The sequence below is a fragment of the Phymastichus coffea genome, unplaced genomic scaffold (genome assembly GCF_024137745.1).
Source record: "Phymastichus coffea isolate CEN01 unplaced genomic scaffold, Cenicafe_Pcof_1.1 PCOF00028, whole genome shotgun sequence".
In the NCBI taxonomy this organism is placed as follows: domain Eukaryota; kingdom Metazoa; phylum Arthropoda; class Insecta; order Hymenoptera; family Eulophidae; genus Phymastichus; species Phymastichus coffea.
Genome location: NW_026706839.1, coordinates 3,442,152 through 3,466,333, shown reverse-complemented (window position 1 = coordinate 3,466,333; position 24,182 = coordinate 3,442,152). Strand labels below are relative to the sequence as shown.

The 24,182-nt window shown below is 51.6% G+C and overlaps 1 protein-coding gene across 1 annotated transcript in view; it reads left to right on the top strand.

Moving 5' to 3' along the window:
• The window catches only part of LOC131662746 (myb-like protein AA), a 138,808-nt gene that overhangs the window by 74,144 nt on the left and 40,482 nt on the right, over window positions 1–24,182 (top strand). Inside the window, exon 4 of the mRNA XM_058932638.1 lies at window positions 23,561–23,707. Within this exon, the coding sequence (XP_058788621.1) occupies window positions 23,561–23,707 (147 nt within the window). The remainder of the gene's footprint in view (window positions 1–23,560; window positions 23,708–24,182) is intronic.

Here is a 24,182-nt window from a genome sequence, read left to right as displayed (position 1 = left end):
GGCGCCTTTTAGAGCTGTATCGGGGTTACAAGGCCACAGCCGGAGCTTTTTAACGAGTTTCCGCAGGCGCGCAAAAGCGAGCCCGAGCGAGCGTTTCATATGTCGCGCCGTTCTTTTGCCCGCCGCAGATGGGCCGCGTTAATTACTGCGAGCTCGCTGCGAGCAATGCGTTTTATTTTTTCTCCCCCCTCTGTCCCCTTTTCTCACTTTCGCGCGCGAAAAAAGGGGGATCGCTCTTTCTCTCGCGAGTAAGTCACGGTGTTTGCGATTGCGGTTTGGCTCGAGTGCTCGGCTAATTTTGGCGGAACGATATGAAGTTAGTTCTGAAATTCGAATGGGCTACCACCTAGCCGCCGCACTCGATGTTGCCAACTCAATTTCAAAGTTTCAGCACGCGTTCGGCCGAACGTTACGTTTCTACGGGCAGTATTAAAAATGTCGATGCTTCGGCCCGCGCTCGCGTATACGTGCGGCTGTAACGTTGGAGTATCCGAAACCGATATAGTCTTGTTATTCCGTATATCAAACGTCAGCGAGCGATAGCTGGTTATTATTATCCCGGCAAGCTGCTGCGGCAAAAAGCTCGGTTATCAAAGTGAAACGGGAGAGCGCGATGGATAGTTGGCTGTTGTTTTCTGTTCCATTCTGCCGTGCGCGCGCGCGATCAAAGCTCCCAGCGGGAAACAAAGAAGCGCCAAGGAACAAAGATCCTCGCGCGTCGCCGCAGCTGGCTCCCCTCAGACACTCGTCACGCGTCCGTCCGTCGCTCGCGTTCGGTCGTCGCTAACGAGCCGCCGTTGCGCGCGTCTTGCTCCCCGAGCCCCGTTTGAAATTACACGCGCTCGCGCCGAGTCTAATCAGGCCTCCGCGCGAATATTAATTAAGACAACACTCGCGTCCTTCGTAAAATGTAGCCTCGCTCTTTTCTGGGTGGCTCGAGTGCGAGCGAGCCAATGACCGCTCCAGCGCAAAATTCGAAGCGTCGATTCGCCGCGGCGCCGGCTATGTGTTATTCCAAAATCGCTCGTAGTTTCGTACACGGGGATACTCAGAGGCCCGAATCGCCTCACGGCCGCGGACCACCCGATAACCCGGAAACTTATTTCGCAACTTTTCAACCCTGGACGAACACGGAGAATGGGAAAGCTCGCCCGAATAATTTATCAGAGTGAGTTTTTCGCGGAACAGAAAAATTATCGCGCGAGGAGAGCTTCCGTTGAAATATACCCGATTACGGTGACGCGCGTGCGCTTTGATGATTTATCGGCCGCGGCGAGGTGCATCAGCAATTCCGCCGTCGTCGCTGCTCTCTTTTTTCGCCGTTCTCGCGGCGTTAAACGTGCGGAGGGCGTAAGTGACATTGAGCAATTCCTGATGTCGCAGCAGCAGCAGCAGCAGCAGCAGCAGCGAGGCCGAGCGAACTCGTGCGCAATTGTTTCTTCATTGCCGTTGCTCAGCGCGGCGCGCACGACTGAGTTACGCAGAGCCGGTGCGCCGAGAAAAATCGCGTTAGCGTCGCTTTAACTGAGCCTCGAGTGAGCCTCTCCGGCACTATTTTCACGAGGTTAACAGTGCCGTCGACAGCCGCCGCGCCATGTCTTTTTTTCCGCCGTTTGCCGAACTTCAGATCCGCAGTCTGCTCTCTTAGGGTTGCGACGTTTGCGCAAAAGTTTGGGTTAATACGCGTCAAGTAACGCGAGCAACGTACAATACTTATATCAGGACAGTCGAAGAAAAAAGAAACGTTGCATAATGATTTATTCCCGTGGAAAAATAGTTCTCCAGCGACTCCCTTGATTTTCGCGTTTCGAATTCGGTAACTCATCGCCGAAACTAGATTTCGGTCGAGCTTATCTCGAGCTTCTAGAGCTTTCGGCCGAGTGTGGCGCTCATTATACAGTTCGAAACTGAGCGAGCTCGGCTACCATTTATATCCGTGAGCGTGCATTAAAAGCATAACTCGCTAAGTTTTTTGCCGGTTCTGAATAATCATCGCATGCATCTCCCTAATTAAAGCAGCGGCATAGCGCGCTCGAGACGCGCGAGCACCTCCCGAAAAACAAACGAAGAAAAAAGAGAGAGGGACGTCCGACGCTCTGAAATTTTATCTGTCGGCGTTGCCGCGCGCCCTCGTCCATAATAAGAGCTCGCAGCGCTGGCACATCCGTCGCACGATAATCTCGGCGGCAAAACAGTGCGTGAAAAAGAGACAACAAGAGGAGAGCGAGGGAGAGAGAGCCGAGGCTCGTCTAATCGCGTAAGCTCCGCGCGCAAAGAGAGCGAGAGACACATTGCGCCCGGCGGACACTTTAACCCCCGGCGGTGTAATTCTCTCTGTAGGCAGACGGAGGGGGCACGCAGGATTAAATCCGCGCAAGTTTGGACGATGACACCGCGATCGCACTCCGGCTTTTTGCGCGCGCGAGCGTGGCCTCCGCCGCGGATTAGCGGCAAGGCGCGCGCACTTTCCGCGCGGCCCCGCATGCGCGGTTGTGTGTCTTTCGGCGAAAATTTGCTCGCGCCAAGGCAGAGCCGCATGATTAGCGAAAGCCCCGAAAAGCTGAGTGCATGCCCGGAGAGCGGAAGAATCGAGTGGAAGCTGCGTTAGAGCTCGAGTGCCCCGCAACGCCGTGGGAAACACGTCGTCGAGCGAACGAGCTTTTTTTCGTTGGATCCTCGTGAAAACTGGCGAGCGAATGGGCTAACCGTGCGTTGCTCCTCGTCGGGAGACGTTACTGGCGCATCTTCCGGAAGCAACGCGGTTCGCCTGCCCTCGATCTCCTTCCTCGTTTTTCGTGTTCGGTTGTTCGAATCGCGTGTAGCAGCAAACGCTGCATTCACTCGCTTGAAAAAGCCACGCAAACAAGATACCCTAATCAAGTGGCCGGCGCTGAAAGAAAGGCACGTAGCAGTCAATTCATCAAAAACCGTAATTACGCGTTTGTCCGTGCGCGCGGCAGTGGACTACTGAATATGCGAAAAGCGAGGGAGAGAGAGAGAGAGAGAAAAGAGTAGACACACGCACAAACGCGAGAAAAAGAGAGAGAGTTGCGTGCGGCAGGCGACCGATTGATAGTCATTACGGTCGGCAGGGATTAGGTTTTCGGCTGGTGTGTGTCGCTGATTTATGCGGATCCGTAAAATTACCCGTCAATTTCGACGCGACGCCGGGGCGAGCCCCGTGTAGCTAGCTATACGCGGCGCCAGAGTCAATTTCGGCCGCTGAGCGATTACGTTTTGATGGCTGCCACTGTCTTACGCGGAAATTGAGCAGGGAGCGCTAGTTACGGGTTACGAAGGTACGCACTCCCATTCGCCTCGCTCCCGCTCGCTCGCTCGCTCACAGCTCGACGCTTTAAAGGGCGCTCTTGGCTCCATCCTACGGGCTTGTGCCGACGTTGCGGCCGACTTTTTAGCAAAGCGAAACGCACGCACTGGCTTCTCGTTATTTATGTGCGCGAGCGTAATCGGATGAAAAGAGAGCGCGAGAGGGCGCAATAAAAATTCCAACTTGCCGCTGCCGATAAATTGAAGCTCCTCGCAGCGAGCGACGTGTCGCCGCTGCGAGCCGCCCCGCGAAAAGTTGCGCGTGACTCATCGGATCGGCCGTCGCCTCCTCGTCATTCTCGCCGCAACTTTTGCGCCGTCGCGGCCCGCTGTCCTCCGCGCGCCTCGTTGTTTGGCGCACGAGCGAGCGCGCGTACCGGCCGAGCCGCGGCGCCGAGCGATCTTTATCCCTCGCGTACTTTGACGCCGCGCGCTCTCGCCGGATTATAATAATGGATCGGAAAGGGAGCGAGTCTCGCTCGTCGATGTGTATTTTATGGCGACGAGCGGTTGGCAAACTCTGTTGCGCTGCTGCTGCGAGGGGGGAGGCTTTCCTTTTTTTCTTCTACTCTCTTCTTTGAGTGATCGCTTCGCGAGACGAGGAGACGAGACTGTTGATCGATGCGCTGCTTTATCGCGCGGAAATTATTGATTGCGAAGGGTGTACTCTTCGGCTTTTTACGCTTGCGTTCGCGCTTCGGTTTTATTAATACGGCGTCATTTGTTGGTCTTTTATCTGCTCCGGGTGAGTCGCCGGGGTTCGCACTTGCGCGTTGGCCGCGCAGCGCGACGCGTCAGCTCGATTACCGTCCAACGAGACCGCGATGTTATTTGCACGTGAAATCCCGACGGTTGCGCTCGCTCGTGGGCCGCTTGAAAATCAAATGCGCGAGCATTATGAATTTGAACGAGCTGCGCCCCCCGGGCCTGAGTCGAGGAAAGCCGAGAGAAAACACCGGAGAGACAGCGGACCGAGATTCGCTTTTTTTCACGTTGCCTCTCAATTTTAATTGGATTATTCGGTTGGAGCGCGCTTTAATTGTCAGCAGCTCGAATAAAAGTCGTTACGCGTCTGGCCTGTCGCTCGCGGTCTCCAGAGATGAGCTCGCCAGAAGACAGAAAGACAGCTGCAGGTGCATCGACGGACGACCGACGCCTAAAAGCGCGCGCGCGCGCCGACTATTTGCTTTTCATTGTTTCCAGCGTACGATTGAACCGAGTGTGATTAAAAAGGACGCTCGAGGAATATTGCATCCACGCGAGCAAATATTGCCTCGGTTCGCTTCTCCCTGCTAATCCATCGGCTTTTTTCACCGAATAAAATATTCATATGAACACGTAAAAAGATATAGCTGTAAGTATTGCCTTACGAATAATCACGAGAATCGCATCCGGCAATTGAATTGCAAGTTTGAAACGATTTCGTATCTAACAGTTGGTGCAGTCCAGAGAAATCGTGACGACTGTAGATTAGCTTTAATGGAAACATTGACCAAGTTTTCCGTCGTTTCTCCGAACGGTACTCGGAGAAAGAAGCTTGCGTATAGGGTGCGACCGTTATCGGGCGAAAAAAAGGCTTGCGAATAGCGCTACACGAGTCTCTCGGCCGTGCGCGGCTCTGTAATAACGAAGCGAGAAAGCGAAGAAAGAAAAAAAAGCAAGGGACGCGGAGGAGAGAGAGAGAGAGAGAGAGAGAGAGAGAGAGAGAGAGAGAGAGAGAGAGAGAGAGAGAGAGAGAGAGTTAGTGGAGAGGGACGTGAGGTTCAATTTAAATTTCCGCGAGAGAGCCGGGCATCGAGGTCCCTCTTCGAATTCCGCTCGGTCCACCGACTGGCCGGATGGTATTTGAATTTATATTGAGCCAGACGCCAGCGACGCCGCGCCGTGGTGTCGCCGAGGAGCAGCGACGCCCAGCCGGCGAACTTGCCGGTCTGACCAGTCGAGGGGCGCGCGCTACGCAAGTTTTCAAGCGGCTGCATGAGACGTTGGACGACACCGCGCGACCAGGCGGATCGCTCGCGCCGGGGCGCGCACATTCAGCCAGCGATCCGCGCGTTCGACGGAAGCCCAAGGGCCGTCGCCGCCGCCGCCGCCGCCGCCTCGCTGTTCATTCCGTCAAGCGATAGCCTCGCGTGGGTTCATTAGACGGCATTGCAAGAATACTCGGCCTCGCGCATGCGAATGGCCCGCGACGCACGCACGGCGATGACCAGCAAGTGCCGCGTCCGCGCGCGCGCGCGTGTTCGGTCAGTCCGACTGGAAGTAATGAGCGTGCGACTGGCGCGGCTACGTGGCCCGGTTTTTCTCGTCGACGAGAATCATTAATTTGCCGTGATTAAGTGCACCCCGGCTAATTGAATCCGAGAGGCAATCGGCCACTTCCGGCCGCCCTCTTCGCGCAAGCCATGTTTCTTTGGCTGCTCTTTCGCGACGCTGGGATATATACGGACTGCCTCTGCCTTCGCTTCTATTGGATTTTCAGGGGTAATGGAATTTGGGTCGTTGCTTGTTCGCCCTATCGCTTTCAATTTATTTTCCTCTTTCTATTTTCAATCGTCTCAGAATTTCTAATTTGGAATCTCGAAAGTGGAAAAGTGGGCCAGTTCGCGACTAACGCGATTATACGTTGATTTGCAGTTCATCGGACAAACCTTGTCAATTCGCTTTAACGATTTCTCGATGCCTAGATTATCGCACTCGAAGCTTTTCTTAAATGTGAAATATCGAAAGTTGTCGTCTGTCCCCGAGGTACAAGCGAAAGATATTACAGGAACGGTTCCTCCCACTGGAAACAAAATCCACCAGTGTGTCGAACAGCACGTGCAGAATACGGATTAATTGGTTTTTATCGGCAAAAGAAGTGTCACGGACGCGTGCCTCGGAGCGAGCAGTCGGAGAGTCAGCATCGGTCAATGTTGAATCGATCGAACGCGCTCGGACTGGGATAACCGGTGCGGCGGCACTCTATCTCTTAGCCGTTCCGCCAAGGTAAACGGCAATCCGCGGGGCGCCAGCGCTCGCCAACGGCAAAAGTTTGCGCGCTTAATTCGGCCCAATGGCCCGATCACGCGCTGCTTGCGCGCTCAAGTTGCATGCGATCCGCCCCTTCACTCTTTAATCCTTGCCCTCGCCGCCTATTCGGCCCTCCGAGGAAAGGCTCGGTTCGGATCGCACGCGCGCGCGCGCGTCTCCTCACCCTTCTTCTCCGCGCCTGGCTGGTAATTAATTCGTTGCCAGGACCACGCGCCATTCGGATAATTAATCCATGCGGCGCGCGCGGGAGAATGGGCGGACTCCTCCATAGAGGGCTCATGCCCGTGTATTAATTTAGCCGCTGAATGCGATTAATCTATTTCAGGACACGCGCGCGCGCGTTCGGTCGGCCGCAGGCGCGTTTAATCACGCGACTGGATCAAACTTTCATAATTTGGAGATCATCCTCGTTGCCAGAGCCGCGGGTACGCCTTGAGCCCGTGATGCGCCACGGAGCGAAAGAGTCGCAGCGCCAGACGAACGCTCGGCCGTCGCTACGGTGCTGACTCAGGGGACGACCAGATAGGCCGTTTCGCAGGTGCACCGTTTAGCCAGCTATCGCGCCCCCTCGGTGCACTCGTGGGGAGGCCGAGGCTTAGTTCGCCGCGTTATTGTGCGTCGTTGTGCGCTATTGTGCGCTATTGTGCGGACGCGAATCGGCATTTTGCTGGATGGGCTCGGAGCCGCCACCTGCGCGTTAATCAAACCCGCGATTGCGTTGCCGGCGATAACAGCTCGGCTCCGATCGACCCGACCGCCACTTGCGAGTCCTCCGGGCCGAAGGCGAAGGCCGAGAGCGCGCGAGCCTTTTAGCCAACGTCCGATTCAGCGTCGACCGCGATGGCTTTTTGCTGCCGGGTTCTCTATTGTTTTTTATCGCCGCGCACCGTGATTTATATTGGACTTTCTTTCAGCTACCTACGCCGTGACTCGAGCCGACCACTCGCTTAAAGGACCGAGAGATAAAGGGAGTGGCGGCATGGCTGGCTACTTTTTACGTCACCGAGTGTCGTTCTCTTCTCCTTCTATAAATATGTCCTCGACTTCTAACGAAATGTACGGCCGTTGGCAAGTTCAATGCACATTTCTGAGGATGAATTTTCGAATGGATTTCTGCGCCGAACGCTGCCGCGGAAATATGGAATTGTCGTCGCGTAGACTGGCCAAGCAGAGCCGCGTGCACGCGAACACAGTCAGATTTTCCAGCCCGAAACATTCGAACGAACGAGTGCTCGGCTAAATTACGTAAACAAGAAATGATCAAGTGCGCGTGCAAAGCGGCACTCGACGCAGAAAACGACAAGCGCGCGCGCGCGCGCGCGATCCGTGGGAATAGAGTAGTGGAACGTAACCAGCGCGTAATTCGCAGATTGCCGCGCGCGCGAGGCACACGAAAAGAGGAGCTGCTACTCGGCTCAAGGATCTGGAAAATCTCGGAGCGAGGAGGCGAAAATAAAAAAGAAAGAAGGCGTCAGTAGGAGCCGCGGCGGGGCGGACGCGCTGCCCTCGATACCCGTTGATTTCAGCGCTTTTCTTTCGAGCCGCTAATGAACTCGAGTGGCTGATGGTGTTTTCTGTGGGCCGAGCTTCTCTCCGAAAGCGAAAAGTAGACGCGCGCGTAATTCTCGAGCGTCGAGCTCGCGGGGCACGGGTCTCACGGTGCTTTCTGCTCTCCCGCTGGCGGAGCGCATTTAAATAATCACAAAAGCGCCAAGTTTGAAGCCGCGCGGCTGAACGTCAAAAAGTTGGCGTCGCGATCCGCAGGGACGATGCGGCGCGCATTAATCTGGCGGATAGGCCGCGCGAGATGAAAGCGAAGGGGGCGAAGTAGGTCATAATATTTAATTCGTCGGTCGCTAGCCGCCAGACGTGGCGGTTAGACGTATGGGGAGAAAAGAGCATTTAGTAATACTCGCGGGCCAGGTGCTGCCACTTCATTACGACGCAAGTTCCGCGTGGAGCGCGCAAAACCGAATTACGCTTTAAGCACGACCACGATGCAGTTCGAGACGTTTAATATTCAAACTCCGATGAATGAATTAAAAGATTCCGCTTGGCTGTTTAACGCTCCAACTACCATCATCCGCGCGCTGCAAATTATTAATTTTCCGAGAATGCCGCGAGCTGAGAATTCAAAGTATATATCAACTTCCTGCGCGTATTTTACCGTAACTCCTGGCTGCAGTATCCCGGTGAACTTATCGCCGAGAGGAAAGAAGAATTTTCTCCTTTTGTCTTGCCGCCCAGTAACTTGCGCAAGAACACGGGAGCGCAATCGATACACCAAATAATCCGTACCCGCGCAATGGCCGACCCACATAGAACCAGCTGTTGCTTCGCATGCGCCATTTCATAAAAGTTTCGACTTTGCGAGCGAACGTTTTCCAATCCATTATGCCCCGGCTCGCTCGGCCGTACGCCCGACTTGCGATTAATTCATTCTCGAGAAAAGCCAGAGGCTACGGAGAAAGAACGTCTGGGCCGGGTGTACATCTGGACCAAATCAAAGGCGTTGCGCGCGCGCGCGCGTGTCATCTCCTCGATATTTCTCATCTCGATGGACCGGCTCTCTCGAGTGCACTCGACACACCCTCCTGCAAAAATCGATTTGCCCCCCCCCCCCCCCGCCCCCTGACTCTGCTTCTTTCTCTGCATCTCTGCGCGGGACAAGCCTCCTTGTTTGCGCGTCCGTCCTATCCGAAAATTATTTGCACTCGCGCAACGGGGTAGCCGTCTCCTGTGCTTTTTGCGGCTAAACCTTTTCATGTGCTCGAGCTACCCTTCGCTTTTTAGATCTTCGCGATATTTTCTTTTTTTTCTCTTTGCAAGGACGTTTTTTTTTCGCTTCGTTGCTTTTGTGCCGCTGCACGCGAGCGCCTGGTAAATGTACTTCTATTCTTTTCCCAAACAATCATAATCACTTTTATTTCTTTTCTTTTGCTTTGCTTTCGCTAAAGATATAATATCGAGTTCTCGTCATTCGTTTCTACGAGGACTCGTTAAGCTTGAATTTGGACTAATTTTCTCATCGTATATATATTCTTTATGGACAAAAGTCGGATAATTACGGAAAAGCTGGCGAAAGAAAGGCGTCGAATGTTATGTAAAGCATTGCGTATCCTCGATGGTAATCACGAATGACGCTGAATACAACTTTTCGCCGTTTGTAGAGGTAAAGAGTAGAGGGGAGGAGGCGCGCGATGATCATTCAAATGATTTTTTTTGCCGACACAACAAATCGACCAGTGCCAATCAGCGACGAAAAGCCCGGGGGCATGAGAAAAGTTGGAGGGGGTGGGGGGGGGGGGCGGGGGTGCGCTTGAAAAAGCCGGAAACGCGAGCCCTTTTCCGCCGGCGCAATTAAGCGCCTTACTACCTGTCGGCGCGTACTACTATGCCGATTGACTGGCGCGCGAGCGATTGTAAGTCGCGGAATGGAAAGCCTCGTAGGTTTATTAACGGGGCACTGATTTTTTTTTTTTTTTTTTTTCGGCAGCGGTAAAAGGTGAATCAGGTTGTTTTTGGGCGCGCTTTGTGCCGCCTTAATTAGTCTCATTCAGCGCCGCGCGCAAGCTAAATTCGAAGCGAGAAATTTTCACGGTTTTTCAGTCATTAGGGGATCCTCGCGGAATGTAGATTCAACTTTCTCGCTCGAGTGCTCCTCGGTGGACTCGACTCCATTCGAAAACGCGCGCGCCAACGGGGCTGCGCGCCAAGAGACAAAAAAGAACCAGATGAAACTTTTTAATTGAAGCTTTTGAAACACTTGGAATGTTCACGCTGGAAAACCCAAAGTCAAATTGGACGTTCTTCGCGCGCGGGCAACTCGGCGTGGAGTAATCCGCGATTGTACATCGGCTTACTCCGAACAATCGAAAATAATTGCCGCGTTTTTTTCTCGCTCGATGAAAACTCGATTGGTTCAATTGTGCAAATATCGAATGGAATAGCCAAGCTTTAACTGCTCGAATCAGTGTAGTGTGACGTCTCGAATAACGCGCAGCGAAAAAACGCGCGCACGCGCGCGCGTGGCAGTCAGCGGAAACAAAAAGAAAAGGAAAACGAGGAAAACGAAAAAAAAAAAAAACGACGAAACACATCGCGAGCCAAAACAACTTCATCCGTCACGCTCTCCTGCCGAAATAAAAAAAAAGCAGCCAGCCGCTGCAGTGGCAGCGTACTCTCTGTCGAAAAAAAAAAAAAAACGAGACAACTCGGGCGAAAAAAACGCATCCGTATATATAGAGAGAGATAAAGGGAGAAAGAGAGTGTCTGCTCGTCGCAACTGTTGCCGTCCATTTGCGGATTTACAGGTTTATTGCAGGTGGCGCCGGGCGACGCAAGTGCGCGCTCGCGATTGAAGCCGCGCGGCCGCGCGAACAAAAGCCCCGCGAAGCGTCTGCCGCCATCCGCAAAAAGTCGATCGATGGGGCCTCGCCCGATTAATGTTCATTTGGCAAATGCTCGCAAATGTCGCGCGCGCGCGGCAAAAATCACTTTTCGAAGTTACCGACTGGAAGCGATTCCGACTCTTTTCCTCTCTCCCTCTCTTTTCGCGTTGCTTTCTGTGGGACTGGAAACGATTCGTGAACGACCTTGAGTAGGTAATGGAAGTGGGCGATGGAAAATTTTTCGCCTTTCATCCTTTACAGTCGCAATGGGTCGTTATCTTTAAACAGTGATGATTACGGTCACGTGCTACATCACTCGGATCGGAATTCTTTTGAAAATTCAATTCAACATAGCCAAAGTGTTCGACGAACAGGCAGCACTGAATCGCAAATTAAATGCGGAATTTTTGAGCATTTGTGCCATTCAAAAATGCGAAAATTCTGCACAAAATGAGTCATTCGAGTGAGTTTTTCAGCCGACGAAAACTCCTGCACTCGACGCACATATCTTCCTGCACAAAGCCTCTACATAGATCGAGCTATTTTCCGAATCTCTATACGTCGAGAGAGAGAGAGAGAGAGAGAGAGAGAGAGAGAGAGAGAGAGAGAGAAAATGGAAGAATTGAAAAATCCCATTTCATCTCTGGAGAATCCAAACGAGGTACAATAGCAGAGCTCACGTTCGCGCGCGCGGGATAAAAATAGGAAAAGTGCATTTGCTAAAGATACGACTCGCGAAAATACTTAAAATACAGTGCACATATCGAGGCGCGCGCGAATGATACACTGTGCGGAGGGCAGACCAGAAGAGAAGAAGCTGCGCCCGTGGAGAGACAACATTTTTCAATTTCTCTCGAAGCATAAAAGTATATCGCATCACGCTGCCGTCGTAAAATCTCTCTCTCCCTCTCGCTCTTTTCTCGTACGTAGCGTGTGTGAGCAGTAAACCAACAGCGTATTCCAAGCAATACCAATACAGAGAGAAAAACGAGTGGAAAACCTTGGGAAAGCTTCGATAAGCATCGATGCGCTTTGAAGGCTACCTTGGGCTTAGGCGCTGTCCTCTTACTCAACAACAGAGTTTGTCGATCGACCATGTCGATCCGCTAATGAGATCTAACGAAAACAAGAGTTCGCCCGCGTATAATTAACGGCTTGGCGAGCGTTCGAATGTTTTCAAACAGGGGCTTCTGTTCCGCGTCGGAAGCGGCTCACGGCGCATCGACAGAGCTACTAATCATTCGCATTGCCGGCCGAGATCTCTGCCGTCTCTGGCCGCGTGACGGGTTCTCGCGCAGCGTTTCGTATAATTGGCCTCCGGTGCCTATCGTCGCCTATTCGCGCACCTGTGAACTTCGACACCTGTTCGAACGCGATGATTCACCACTGTCGGCACCTGCTCGCCTGTGTCACCCGCGCCCCTCGCCCCATCATCTTTCAAACCTTCATTGGACGGTTCGGCTTTCTTCGAGATACGGATCTTGACTGGTTTGTTGAACGACTCGTGCGTGGAAATCTCGGGCGGTAAACAACGAGGGGATCAAAAAGTGATAATCGACGCCGGTGAACTATCGGGAGCGCTAGGAAGAGTTGCAGGAAATTCATGAATGCGCAAGTGGCAAACACGCGGGCAGTCGATCGAGTTTGCGTGGGAAAAGCGAGAGGCATGCGTTGGAAAAAATCACGAGAGAAAGACAGGGAGTAAGAGAGAGAGAGAGAGAGAGAGAGAGAGAGAGAGAGAGAGAGAGTGAGAGGTGGAGATCAAAGGGCTTAATAGAGCGATGGAAATCGGGCGGATCTTTGTCTGTGACTGTGCGCACGCGCGCGCGTGTGTGTTCGCGAGCGATTTGCTGCCTGAAAAGCCCTCTTTTCTTTCTGCTAAAGTAAACAGACGTGCTTCCGTCGAGCGGAAGCCTTTGAATGGCTCCGCTAGTTCGCTTTCCCTGTACTCGCGCGCGCGCGCGCGTGACGCAAGCTTGGCGCAAGCCCCGCTACGTACGTACACTACGATATTTGCACGCGACTTCTTTCTTTTCGTCGAGAGAGAGAGAGAGGGAGAGTTTTACTTTCGCTTTGCCGTTATTAGCCTTTTGATATGCGGGCCCCACGCCCCTACTCTTCGTGTTTTCTCCATTTGCCGGCATATTATTCCTTTTTGCGCGATAACCGCTTGCCGCCGTGAGTTCTCTCGTCGAGCTTGTTCCGGTTGTTTGATTTGCTTTCGAAATATTTTGAGCGACGTGGCTAAACGTTACTGCCGATCAATCGAAAAGCCGATTGTGAACCAACGAATTACGTCTGCGATCGTTCAGAGAAATGAAGCGAGTGAAGAGGGCCACGGTAACTCATGCAAATTTTTTCAAGTTGTTCAACTGGAACAAGTCCCTTAAGCAACTTAAAATAACTAACTGCAATACCGTTCATGAATTCACAACTACGTTAAAACTCATAAAACTTTTTCCCTCTTCCCCCACCCCCCCTCTTTTGAGTTAATTCGGGCTTTCTCTTCTTTACAGGTCAAAAAGAGAAAAGCATTAGCCAATTTTATTCCGTGAATTATCACCTGCCCAACAGATTCATTCCCTTCTAATACAGCGTATAGCTCTTTCCATGCTTTTGTACTTTTCTCTGAAGCGGTAGAACATACATCAAACTCCCTCTCTCTCTTTCTCTTCCGGCGACACTGTTTCTTTTCGGTTATACGTACATTCATTTCCGACTGCGACTTTTTCAGTCTGTAGACTTTCTCTCTTTTTTTGGCTGTACACTCGCGAAGCTTTTTCATTTGGAGACTGGCGCGCGTGTGCAATAAAAGACACGTCGATACATTCATTCAAATAAAATGTGAGCTTTTTTTCTGCAGCGCTCCTGAACGAGAGAGAGAGAGAGAGACGTCGATTGGCACCCGCGAATCGATCAGTTTCCAGCTTGCGCATTTTTTCATCTTTCAAATGTTTCCCGAGACTTGCCGGCGACTCATTCTTTCGCCTGCTTGGCGCTTGAGCGCGCGTCGACCGAGAATGCACAATTGAAAAGCCGCGGCGGCAGCGGCGCAACTTTGAAAATCCGAAAGCTCTTAATTAGCCCGAGATTAGTTCGTCCATTAAGGGCAGCTCCGAGGTCGGAGCCAGCAGAAGCCGCGCATCAAAAGAGAAAACAGCTGAAACCTCGAAAGTCTCCATTAGCCGCGCATTCCTTCCTCGTCATACATCATTTTGGCCGTCTCGATATTCCCTCTCTGCCGGCGCGGGAGACCTCTCCGCGGCGGGTCCGCGTTTACTCTTGCACCTGCGGACTTATTCGTGCGCGCGCGCGCGCGTACACGGAACGCCACTCTCGGCGGAAGAGTAGCCGGGCTGCTCCCTTTGCTCGCCGGACCTCCGCCTCTGTTCAACATTAACGAGGGCCGGCCGCGCGAGCGAGCGAGCCAGCCTCGCGAATCGTGTACACACGCGCGCGCGCGCAAACGGTCGCAGAGAAAAGGGCGAGAGGGTTTGAAGGCTGCGGACGAGAGGCCGAGTTTGGAGGCTAACGGATTTCCGCTTCGGCGCGCTCACCCCTCGTTTCGCTAATGATTTTCGGCAAAAATGCCTAATGCCCGGCTGACAGAGTTCTGCCGGAAGTTGCTTTCTTTTCCAAAGCCGCAGCCGAGGAAGACATTTAAAGTCGATTAATCTCGCGTCGGTCTGCCTCCCGAAGAATTATTTCGAAATTATACCGCGCCGCGGCTTCTGCATCCCTTCTTTTCTCGCCTTGTGAATAATCGCATCGTAATTACGCTAAGTACTCGCGCGCGCTCTCTGTCTCTCTCTCTCTCTCCCTTCGTGGGCTGCAGGCGCCCTGCTAAATCTTCTCCGCGCTCGCAAAGTGCGCATATTTTGCGATTTTGGCGAACGGCCGGCCATTTTTACTTATCACTCTCGGCGAATTTGCCGCGCGATAATGGACGAGCTTTGACAGAGGCTCGCCGCGGCGATTACGAATTCATTCGCGAAAACGCTGCGCGCCCAACTCTCGCACAAAGCAAACCGAATAATCTATGCGAATTAGAAGTATTGAATCAAAGCTTATATCAATGCCCCGTTCATTTTACATTCCGGACAATTGCGCGCGGGTACGAAATACACATACGTGCGCCGAGTAATTACATGGAGCTCTCGGAATTACGCAGATCGAGGTTGCACTGGGAAGAGAGCCGAAGATCGAGCGCGCTGCTGGACCAAATAATTCAGACGCCAATATCTCCGCGTAATCCAGGTGAAAGAGCGAAAATCTTGAGGGGGGTGGGGAGGCAAAGCGGGATTTCCCGCGGATATTTGACGGGCTGCTCCGCTGCCTACCGAGCGCTTTTCCAAACTAATAGCGCCCTTCGCTTTTCTCCCGCGCGAACGCGACAATTCAGATTTGCTTTTATCGCGACATCAGATTGTCATTTGCGTGTGGCGCGCACGTCGATAAACGCGCAGGCCTTTCTGAAATCCGTCGCGTCGTGGATAATCCAACATCAAAGACAAAGGACACGGCTAGTAAAAAATTTACGACGCGCGTGCGAATCAGACGGCGAGCCCGTGCATTGCGCGAAAGCTTGCATTGTGTCGATATATCCTTCCCGGAAACGTTCGTTAAGGCCGATAGACTGGAAGAGCGCGATCGCGGCGGCTCGATCTATTTCAATGTCTTTTCTTTTTCCGCGGAGATTTGGTCGACCGGGACGATTACGGGTTCAAGCAAGAGTTCATCGCTTGTAATTTGCAATCTTGTCGAGTCACGCGAAAAGAAAGAAAAAAAAGTGTGTCAGTGGGCACATGCAAACGAGAGAACAAAGGAAAGCAACTGAGAGCGTGCACAGCTCGCGAAGCCGCACGAGCGTAATGATCTCCGCTCGAGGGGAAAGAAGAAGAAAAAAAAAAAAGAAGAAAAAAAAAGAAGCGACGACGAGACGATTCGAACGACGCAACAGCAGCAGCAGCGGGCACGAAAAGCATCCTCGGGATTACACACTTGAGGCGCGAAATTTTCTTCTTTGAGCGCAACTCGCTTTCGCCCTCGTGCAGATGAGAGCTCGTTTACGAAGCCAAAGTCAGAGAGAGAGAGAGAGAGAGAGAGAGAGAGAGAGAGAGAGAAGCCCTTCGTCTTTCGGCTTCTTTGAGGCCCCCGTCCCGTCCGCCGGGCAAATTCACGCTGATTCGCGGTCTAGTGTGCTTAGCCTCCTTTCTCACCCGCAAAACTGCCTTCTCGCTCGCAAGCCACCTCTCTCGCCCCTCCCCGAGCCTCGCTGACGATTCGCGGCTTGCGCACTTACGTCTCCAATCTCGTGAGTTTTCGCTCGTTTCTTCGTTTCTTTCTTTAAACACTTCTTCAAGCTGATCGCGCAGCTCTGAATTTCTTATGAAAGCAAAATGCTATTTTGCGAAATACATCGGCTGGAAGTCGTATGATTTACCGTGAACTGCTCTCGCAGTCAGTATTATTAATAAATTATTGATTTTTAAATTCGATAACAATATGTTGAATGGCATTTAATTAATGAATAATTCACTCGCGAACGAGTATTTCAGTATTTAATACGAAATTGAACTTGTAATTGAATACCAACTGAATTAATTGGCGAAGCGGCAGCTTTGAACAAATTTGATAAAAAGTAACCAAGTAATTTTAATGAAAATTAATTTAAAAATGATGATTTTACGCCGACCTCTCTTGCCGACAATTCAATTCATCGCGTTACGCGTAAGTGCTAAAATACTTTAATGGCAAGAAAAATGTTTACCGCGGAAGAGCTTTGATACAACAAATACAAGTGTGAGCGCCGCAGGCTTGCGTATCCGTATGCGATGCGAATCCGTAGAAAACAAGCTTTCCGCGGGCGAAGAGAGTGGTGGCGAGGGTCGCGTGCGCGCATTACGGATCTGTATACGTACAAAAAGAGAGAGAGAGGAGAGAGAGGCGGGCACATGTCGCCCAGCGGTGTATGCTCGAAATGTAGGTCAGGACTAGTGTAGCTTGCTCGCGGTCTTCGCCGCGTCATCACAGCTATATATGGCGCGCGCCTCGCCGCGGCGCAAAATCCGCCCGCGGGGGATTCTTATATTCGAAAATCCGCTAACGCGCGCCGAATTTCCGCGTCGCTGCTGCACCTACATCTCGCAAATAAAAATGCCACGGCGAGAGATACGTCGTGTCTGCTCAGATTAGCTTTTAACCCGAGCTTCTCTCATTGATTTCGTTGGAAGCTGCTCTCCGTTCGACCCGTCAGAGCCGATGCGTATTCCGACGAAAAGGAAAAAAAAAACAAAAATTTCTTTTTCACTTTTCGTTTTGTTTTGCCTCGCGTTATTAAAGACTTTGCCGTGGCCGTTGGTTAGCTCGACAAACCAAAAAGCAGGAAAATCGCTAATAATCCGGCGCGTCGAGTGGATCCCCTCGACGAATATTGATTTCAATTTTCGTCCCTGAGGACGCCGTCAGCCGGAAAATCCGTCAAGATGACTACGGGGAGGCGAAATTTCGCGCGCGTCGAGGCAAACGAGGCGTGCAAGACTTCTGTCCTCGTTAAAAACTTGGACTCGAACGGTAGGAATGCAAGCAGGCAGGCAGAGAGACGCGTCTTGGGAATTATTATAATCCGGCGATCCGTTTTCTTGACGTCCTTACAGTTTAAGGATGAATAAATCGCTGAGCGATCAGCCGTCGCCTTCGGAGTATTGGCTTTCCGTCGTCAGCTTTTTAGCGCGCGACGACGTCGGGACTCAATTGTTTCCTGCAGAGAGACAAGCTGCAAATTAGTTCCATTACTTTTGTAGTGCGCGCGCGCCCGAGCGGAGGACTTATTGCGAATAATTGAGGATGCTCTTTGTTTTCTTCGCTAATAAGCTTGCCAACTTTTATTATTTTTATTGCGCTCAATTTATTCTGGAGTTTACGCTTTTTATCGAGTTATCGATCTACCGGCTCGTTAATTTCTTATTGATAATGTAAACTTTCAGTTTATCTCTGCCTTTTGTATTGTCCTCGAAGCCGCGTGATTCAAAGTCAAAGAGATAAATATTTTGAGAGTATGCTCTGTAGCTTTCCATAAATGCTACTGTTATTCAGCCCATCATCACATATGGGGTATGTCAAGCTCGAACTGGCTGGCAACTCTTCATTCAACTGGTAATTATCGGCTTATTACCTTCGGTTTTATTGCAATTTAGTTAGAACATCTATAGTATGCCATGTTCAACTTGTGTTTAGTTGCTGTCCCGTACCTGCATCAATCGCAAATGGCAATGTCAAGGAAATCGAAATCATTCAAGTAGTCAGCAAATTAAGTAAATTTTAAATAGCGTCAATTTTGCATGAGAATCGATGGCGAGATATCCGTCGTATAAAAGAAGAGTACAATATTCTGAATGATATCGACTTGCCTGTAGAGCAGGTGTTCGGCTTGACACAACTTGCAACTGTATATATTAAATAGTATTATATGCCAAAAGGCTACATAATTGTAGAAAGAAAAGTTGCCAAAACTTGACAATGAAAACTTACAATCCCGAAGAAGTGCACGCTTACAGCAGCGAAATGGATCGTACGAAAACTTCATCGTGGGATTGTATGCTCCGAGTGACGACTTTCCGTGAAATCTTCAGCTGATACGGATACCTATATATTTCGACGATCCACGCCACTTCGACTGGATGCCCTGCTCAGATCGCGCGTTACAGTGAAAAGTAGGCACTATACGGATTTCCTATTGAATTTGAATTTTCGACCGAAGAAATCGAAATCAGGTTGGCAAACCTTCTCAGTGGCTTATTTTACATTTTGCATAGAAAAAACTGCTTAACGCCCGGTCGTGCTCGGACAGTTGCGAGAATAACGGTCAACGTGAGCAAGGATGTCTCTCTTCGCGCGTCATCTTTTGCAAAACGATTGGCTAGATTGAGGCGGGTGTAGCGACGATCGAACGTACCGCTCGGGCGCGACTTGTTCGAGACTAATCCCAACTCTTTTTACACGCGCGATAGCGAAGACACGGAGCGACTTACGGCGAGTCCCAAGAAAGATTCGGCTCAATAGCGGTACCGACTTCGCAGCTGTCGCCGGAGCTCCCAACGTCGGCGGCTTCACCGTGGCGGATTGTTCTTGCGACATCGATCGGGCACTCCGATCGTCAGCTGCACGTCACAGTATGACTTTCGTCTGCGGAAATGACATTTCACTCGTGATCGTTGGCTGCTTGGCTTCGCAAGTTTCAAAGACCGAAAAATGCTGGGATTCGTGACCGGCGGACGAGCTTTTGAGAATGCTCGAAGACAGCGATACGGTACCGTCCGCAACAGGGGAATGCACCGCCTCGCGGACGTTTTCGCAGGTACCACAGCTGACTGATGCTCGAGCGAGCGCTGTCGACATCAAAACCTTCGATCACTCGCCAAGCTTAGTGCGTAGATAGACTTGCTCGCGACATCTATGCGAGAGATAACAAGTGCATTGTAAAAAAAAAGCGTTCAGCCCAGTTTTTAATCAAGAAAAGCAATTTGCGCGAAGGAAGTGTGATGAAAAAGGAAAGAGAACGTCGTCGGGCAATTTTCCTGGCATCGAGCGCTACAGCACACGTCTCATCCTTCAAAGTCGCAGCAAAGCCAATGGATTATCGAATGAATCTCGTATCAAAGAAGTTGCAGTCCTCGCTCTGTCTCTCTCTCTCTCTCCTCGCGGCAAAAATTACCAGTTCGAATTACGAGTCTCGCGGTAGCACCGTTGCACAGGCAAAAAAGCATCGAGGCGACAAAGCTGCTACTGCCACTGGAAAGTTCTTGCGATCGAGATTACTCTTGGCTCTCAGAGCCATGATCCCTCGAGGGAGGGAGAGAGAGAGATAGAGACCGGACTAAACTCGCACACAGGTTATTGATGGTCGCCGCGGCGCGACGTCATTTATATCTTCCGCACGTACGCGCAAGCATCATGGATTTCCTCTCGCAAGCGCGCGCCGCTGTTGCTGCTACTGTTTTCACGTTGTTGATCGACGCTAACCTTCTTCTTCCCCTCCCCCTCCCCCGCCCCGCTTCGTCTTCTTCGACCTCGTCTTATCGCCTTCCGTTAACGAGATAAATCGTGCGTGAGTGTATGCCTCTTTGCGGACACTCATCTCGAATACGGGATTTTCGCGTGAGCAAAGATCGATGCTTCGCGCTCACTACTTACGAGCCAACGACAGCGCCTTGCGCTCTCTTTGTCCCGGTGGTGGTCTCGTTGTTTCGGCGGCCGCCGAAAAAAAAACAGAGATTCGAGCCGAGCCGCTCGTTAACGAGGAACGATACGTGTGCGTGACGCGAACGATCGATATAGCCATCAGCGAGCGCGCGTTACGCCGAAACGCAGCCAGCTGTTATTTATAGAGCTGACGGCCAAGTAGCGAGGGCCCCCTCCCTTCGACGGCGTCGTAACGCGCTAATAACAGTAAATGTCGATTATCCTGATTCATTTCGCACTCGCGCTGCCTGCTTTGTCGACGGATTTCGACTTTTTTGCCGGATGGTCCGGATAAGTCGCGGCGAAGCTGACGCGTCCCGCAACGATAAGACAAGCCAGGTGAAATCTTTGGTCGAGATACTCGCGGGGTGTCGTTGCTGCAAATCGCTGACACCGTGGCAATCCTTATCTCCGCGAGTGCAGACTGGCGGCAGACGGAGGGGGAGCGAACCGACAGGCGCGATCTCGTGAAAACAATGGACGAGCATCGCCGAAATTGATAAGACGACATCGGCGGAGCGCAGCCGAGCCTCCCGCGCTCACCATAAATTTTCACCTGGCCGCTCGTTGATGTTTCGCGGGTCACAGCGAGCGCGGCCACATGATTTATGCGCGGTTGCGCAGCCAGAGGTGTGATGCATCGGCGCGCCCGCTGCCGCGATCCCCGCGTCGATACCTTTGCCGGCGTAGAGGCCCGTAAGACGGGTAATCTACCGTCGCGGCGCGCTCGCGGCGCTTCGCTCTCGGATGCGCGCACACGAAGGGACGTTCGCGCGAGACAAGCCTTACAACGAAATGGCCATCGACGGTCTTTGCTCTTGTTCTTACGAGCGCAAAACGGGGCTGCCGCTAATTTATGCGATCTGTCCGCCGGCTAGACCTGCGGCTGATGGGGCATTTGGGGAACGACGGCATAGGTTCGAATGTATTCGATGTTTCTGGGTGTGCTGTCATTTAGATATCGTTTATTGCATGAATACTGATTAATAGATATGTTGAAATCAATGCCGAATCGAACAATTATTTGTCCAGTATGCTATTGCGACAATAATTCATGAAATAAAGTGAATACTCTATATGTAATGTATTCCATGCTCATAAATTAATTTGATTAAACAGCGTTGTTCGGCACGGACGTTTGCATTATTCAACGAATCGAGTATCAAATAATTAATCTCAACATCCATTAAGAGAAAACTCGCGAATCCACTGTTGAGCAAAAAACGTGCAAAACTAGGCCGACCGCCTAAAAGCCATTGGTAATCAGCGACTTTTAACGCCGAAAAGAACGTGCTGATTAATAATTAACCGAAATAATGGGGTGGAGAGCGAGAGTGAAAGAGGAAGCTGGAACTGGGTGTGCGGGAGGCATCTCTTATTCAAAAGAGGAAATGGATGCGACGTTTCTCTCTCTCTCTCTCTCTCTCTCTCTCTCTTTCTCTCTCTCTCTCTCTCTCCCGTAGTGTGAAAATTGGTGTCGTCACCGAAATCGCGCTCGCGCCAGAATAGCTAAGCGGACCAAAAAAGCAAGAGAGAGAGAGAGAGAGAGGGAGGGAGGGAGTGAGGCAGGGCGAAGCTTGCAAGCAGCAGCACTCGAGGATAACGAACGCACGTTATTTACCCGAAGAAAAGCCGTTACCCGTAATGATGCACTCTCCAAGCCCCTCGCTCGCGCGTGCATGCATCTTCGTGATCTATCCAGTTTCTCCTCCGGCGCCTTCGTTTTATTCTTCTTTTTTTCCAACCCTTTCTCGCTCTCTCTCTCTCTCTCTCTCTCTCTCTCTCTCTCTCATGGATGAAGCATGAAAACTAGTCGCCCTCGCCAGGATTTTAATCAATTTCCTTGCCTTATCCCGAGCGAATTTCTCATTTTTCGTCAAATTGAATTTTATTTCCGCGCGCGCCAGCGACGAGCGAGATATTTATATTCACTTATCTCCCCAGCGAAATTGCCCTTTAAATAAATATTACGAATCCATCACGGGTTCTTCCCATGGACTCGCGTCCGCGCCTTGACATTATGTATACACCTTGTAGTTATGAAAAAGCAGAAATAAGACGCTTAAGCCCAGCGCGTAATCCCACCAAATCCTCTTCCCTTCACCGTCGTATAAATTAAAAACTCGCGGGTGGAAAGTCCATTTACCTAATCCCCGAGCGCCCCCGTCTTGCCAATTTCTCACTTTTTCGCGCTTTTTCTCTCTCTCTCTCTCTTTGCTCTAGCTTGCGCGAACAACAGAAGTCACGCGTGCGCGCATTCGTTCGGCGAGAGGAGGAGAAGGAGGAAAAAAAAGAAAGGGAAAGAAAATCGGCCGGAGGGAAAAACATCGACGCCAAGCGACTTTTTGACGCGATGTTGATTTTTCCGCGAAACCGAGGGACTCGCGTGGTACTTTAATCGCTCCTCGTTTTTTCGGCGTCGCCGGGCTTTGTTGCCGGCTGATACTGTTTGCTTTTGCCGACGTGACGCGCATCCGTGAGGAACGGAGCGGCGAGCGAGGCGCGCGGCAAAATAGAAGCGGAAAATAGAATTTGCCGCTGCGGTGGAAATGACGAAAAGTCTTGGGCGGGTATATAACGGAGGGACGAAGGAGAGAGAGAGAGAGAGAGGGTGGCAAACTAGTTCAGACCGAAATAGGAAATTTGATAATGTGTTTTTAGCCTAGTAGCGAGGGCGAGAGAGGGAGGGCGTGCGCGCGCGACACATTTTCCTAAAGCAATTTCCGCTCGCGGTGCAAGCGAAAGTAATTGAATGTCGGGCGAGCTTGCGCTCGCCGCACTATCGCGTGCGTTGTACGTTGCGGGCGAGGCGCTGGCGGCGAACTGCGAGCGAGCGCACAGATATAGGCTCGTTTGTCATCTCACTTTTGAAAATGGTGCGCGCGCGCGCGCGCTCGATCGGCGCAACAGTCTTGCGTGCCGAGTCGCGACGACGGCAGTTGGCTTGAAGAATGCCGAGCCGCTTATCCGCGGCGCGCTCTGCAATAATCGACTTTGTTACTCACCCGTCCGAGATTGAATTTCGCCGTGTACTGTCCGTTGGCGGAGAGCGTCGCATTTAAATAAGAGAGAGAGTGAGAGAGAGAGAGCTACTCGGGAAAAATGTAATAGTGTCAAGTGTACTCTCCTCTTTTATTCATGATGAGGGAATTTCGCTTAAGAGCCTCGGTGGGTCTCCTCGTTCTCCTCCTCTTCTACTTCGTCTCGTCTTTTTTCGAGATTGATAAGATGTCGCACTGGCCCGTAGCTACTCTTATCGAGCTTCTGCCCCCCGCTTGTTTTTTAGCTCGCTGTTGCTCGCAATTAACATTTAGCCATGGAGACTCCACTGCCGCCGTTGGCCTCGAGTGATGCTCGCTTCTTTTCTACGTTTATTAAAGCTTCAATTAAAAGCTTCTTATTTATTCGTCCGGCCCAGCCGAGAGCACGAGCAGCGCGTCGCGAGCTTTTGATCAACGCGTCGTCGTTTGGCAAAAGCCAGACCGGCTGTGCGAACGGAGAAGCTAACGACCGACCTTCGTTTATTTTACTTCACTTTATTTATTTATTTATTTTTTGACTGATTGCAGCGCGTTCAAATGGCCCATGCGTTGAGGCGCATCTCGTACGCGACGTGTGAGCCGCACTACGGCCAATTCAGCTTCCTAGCCCGCGAGCCACGAGCGCACTTCAGCTTGCAGTACTGCCACTCCTTCATCACCGAGTCTCCAGAGCAGGTAAGTTTAACTAGCCGCGCGCCCACACACACACACACACACACATATATATATATATATACACTCTTATGGCTTGCAAGCTTGCGAGCATTCGTGACGAGCATTCGTGCACACGAAAATTTAGCCCAAGGGAGTCCACCACTTGGCTATTTATCAGCGATCGAAGTGCCCCCCTCGCCTCATCCGCTTTTCTTCCCTGATTTTAGTTGATTCCTGGGGAGGAAGAAACTGAAAAGAAAAAATGTAAATTTCGCTTTGCCTCTTCGAATTGTCGAAAAAATTGGATTTCGCGGGCGAAGCGGGTTCAGGAACCTCGCGGCGGCAAAAGTTCTCTCGGTGCGCGCGGAAATGAAAGAATCATGGACGCGAGGCAGCAGGCGCAGAGGAGGAGCTCGCGGTGCCGCGCGAGCCGGAATTAATCGCGCGGGGGCGGGCGGACGCGCCCCGAAAAATTGTTGTTCGCCGCGCGCTCGCG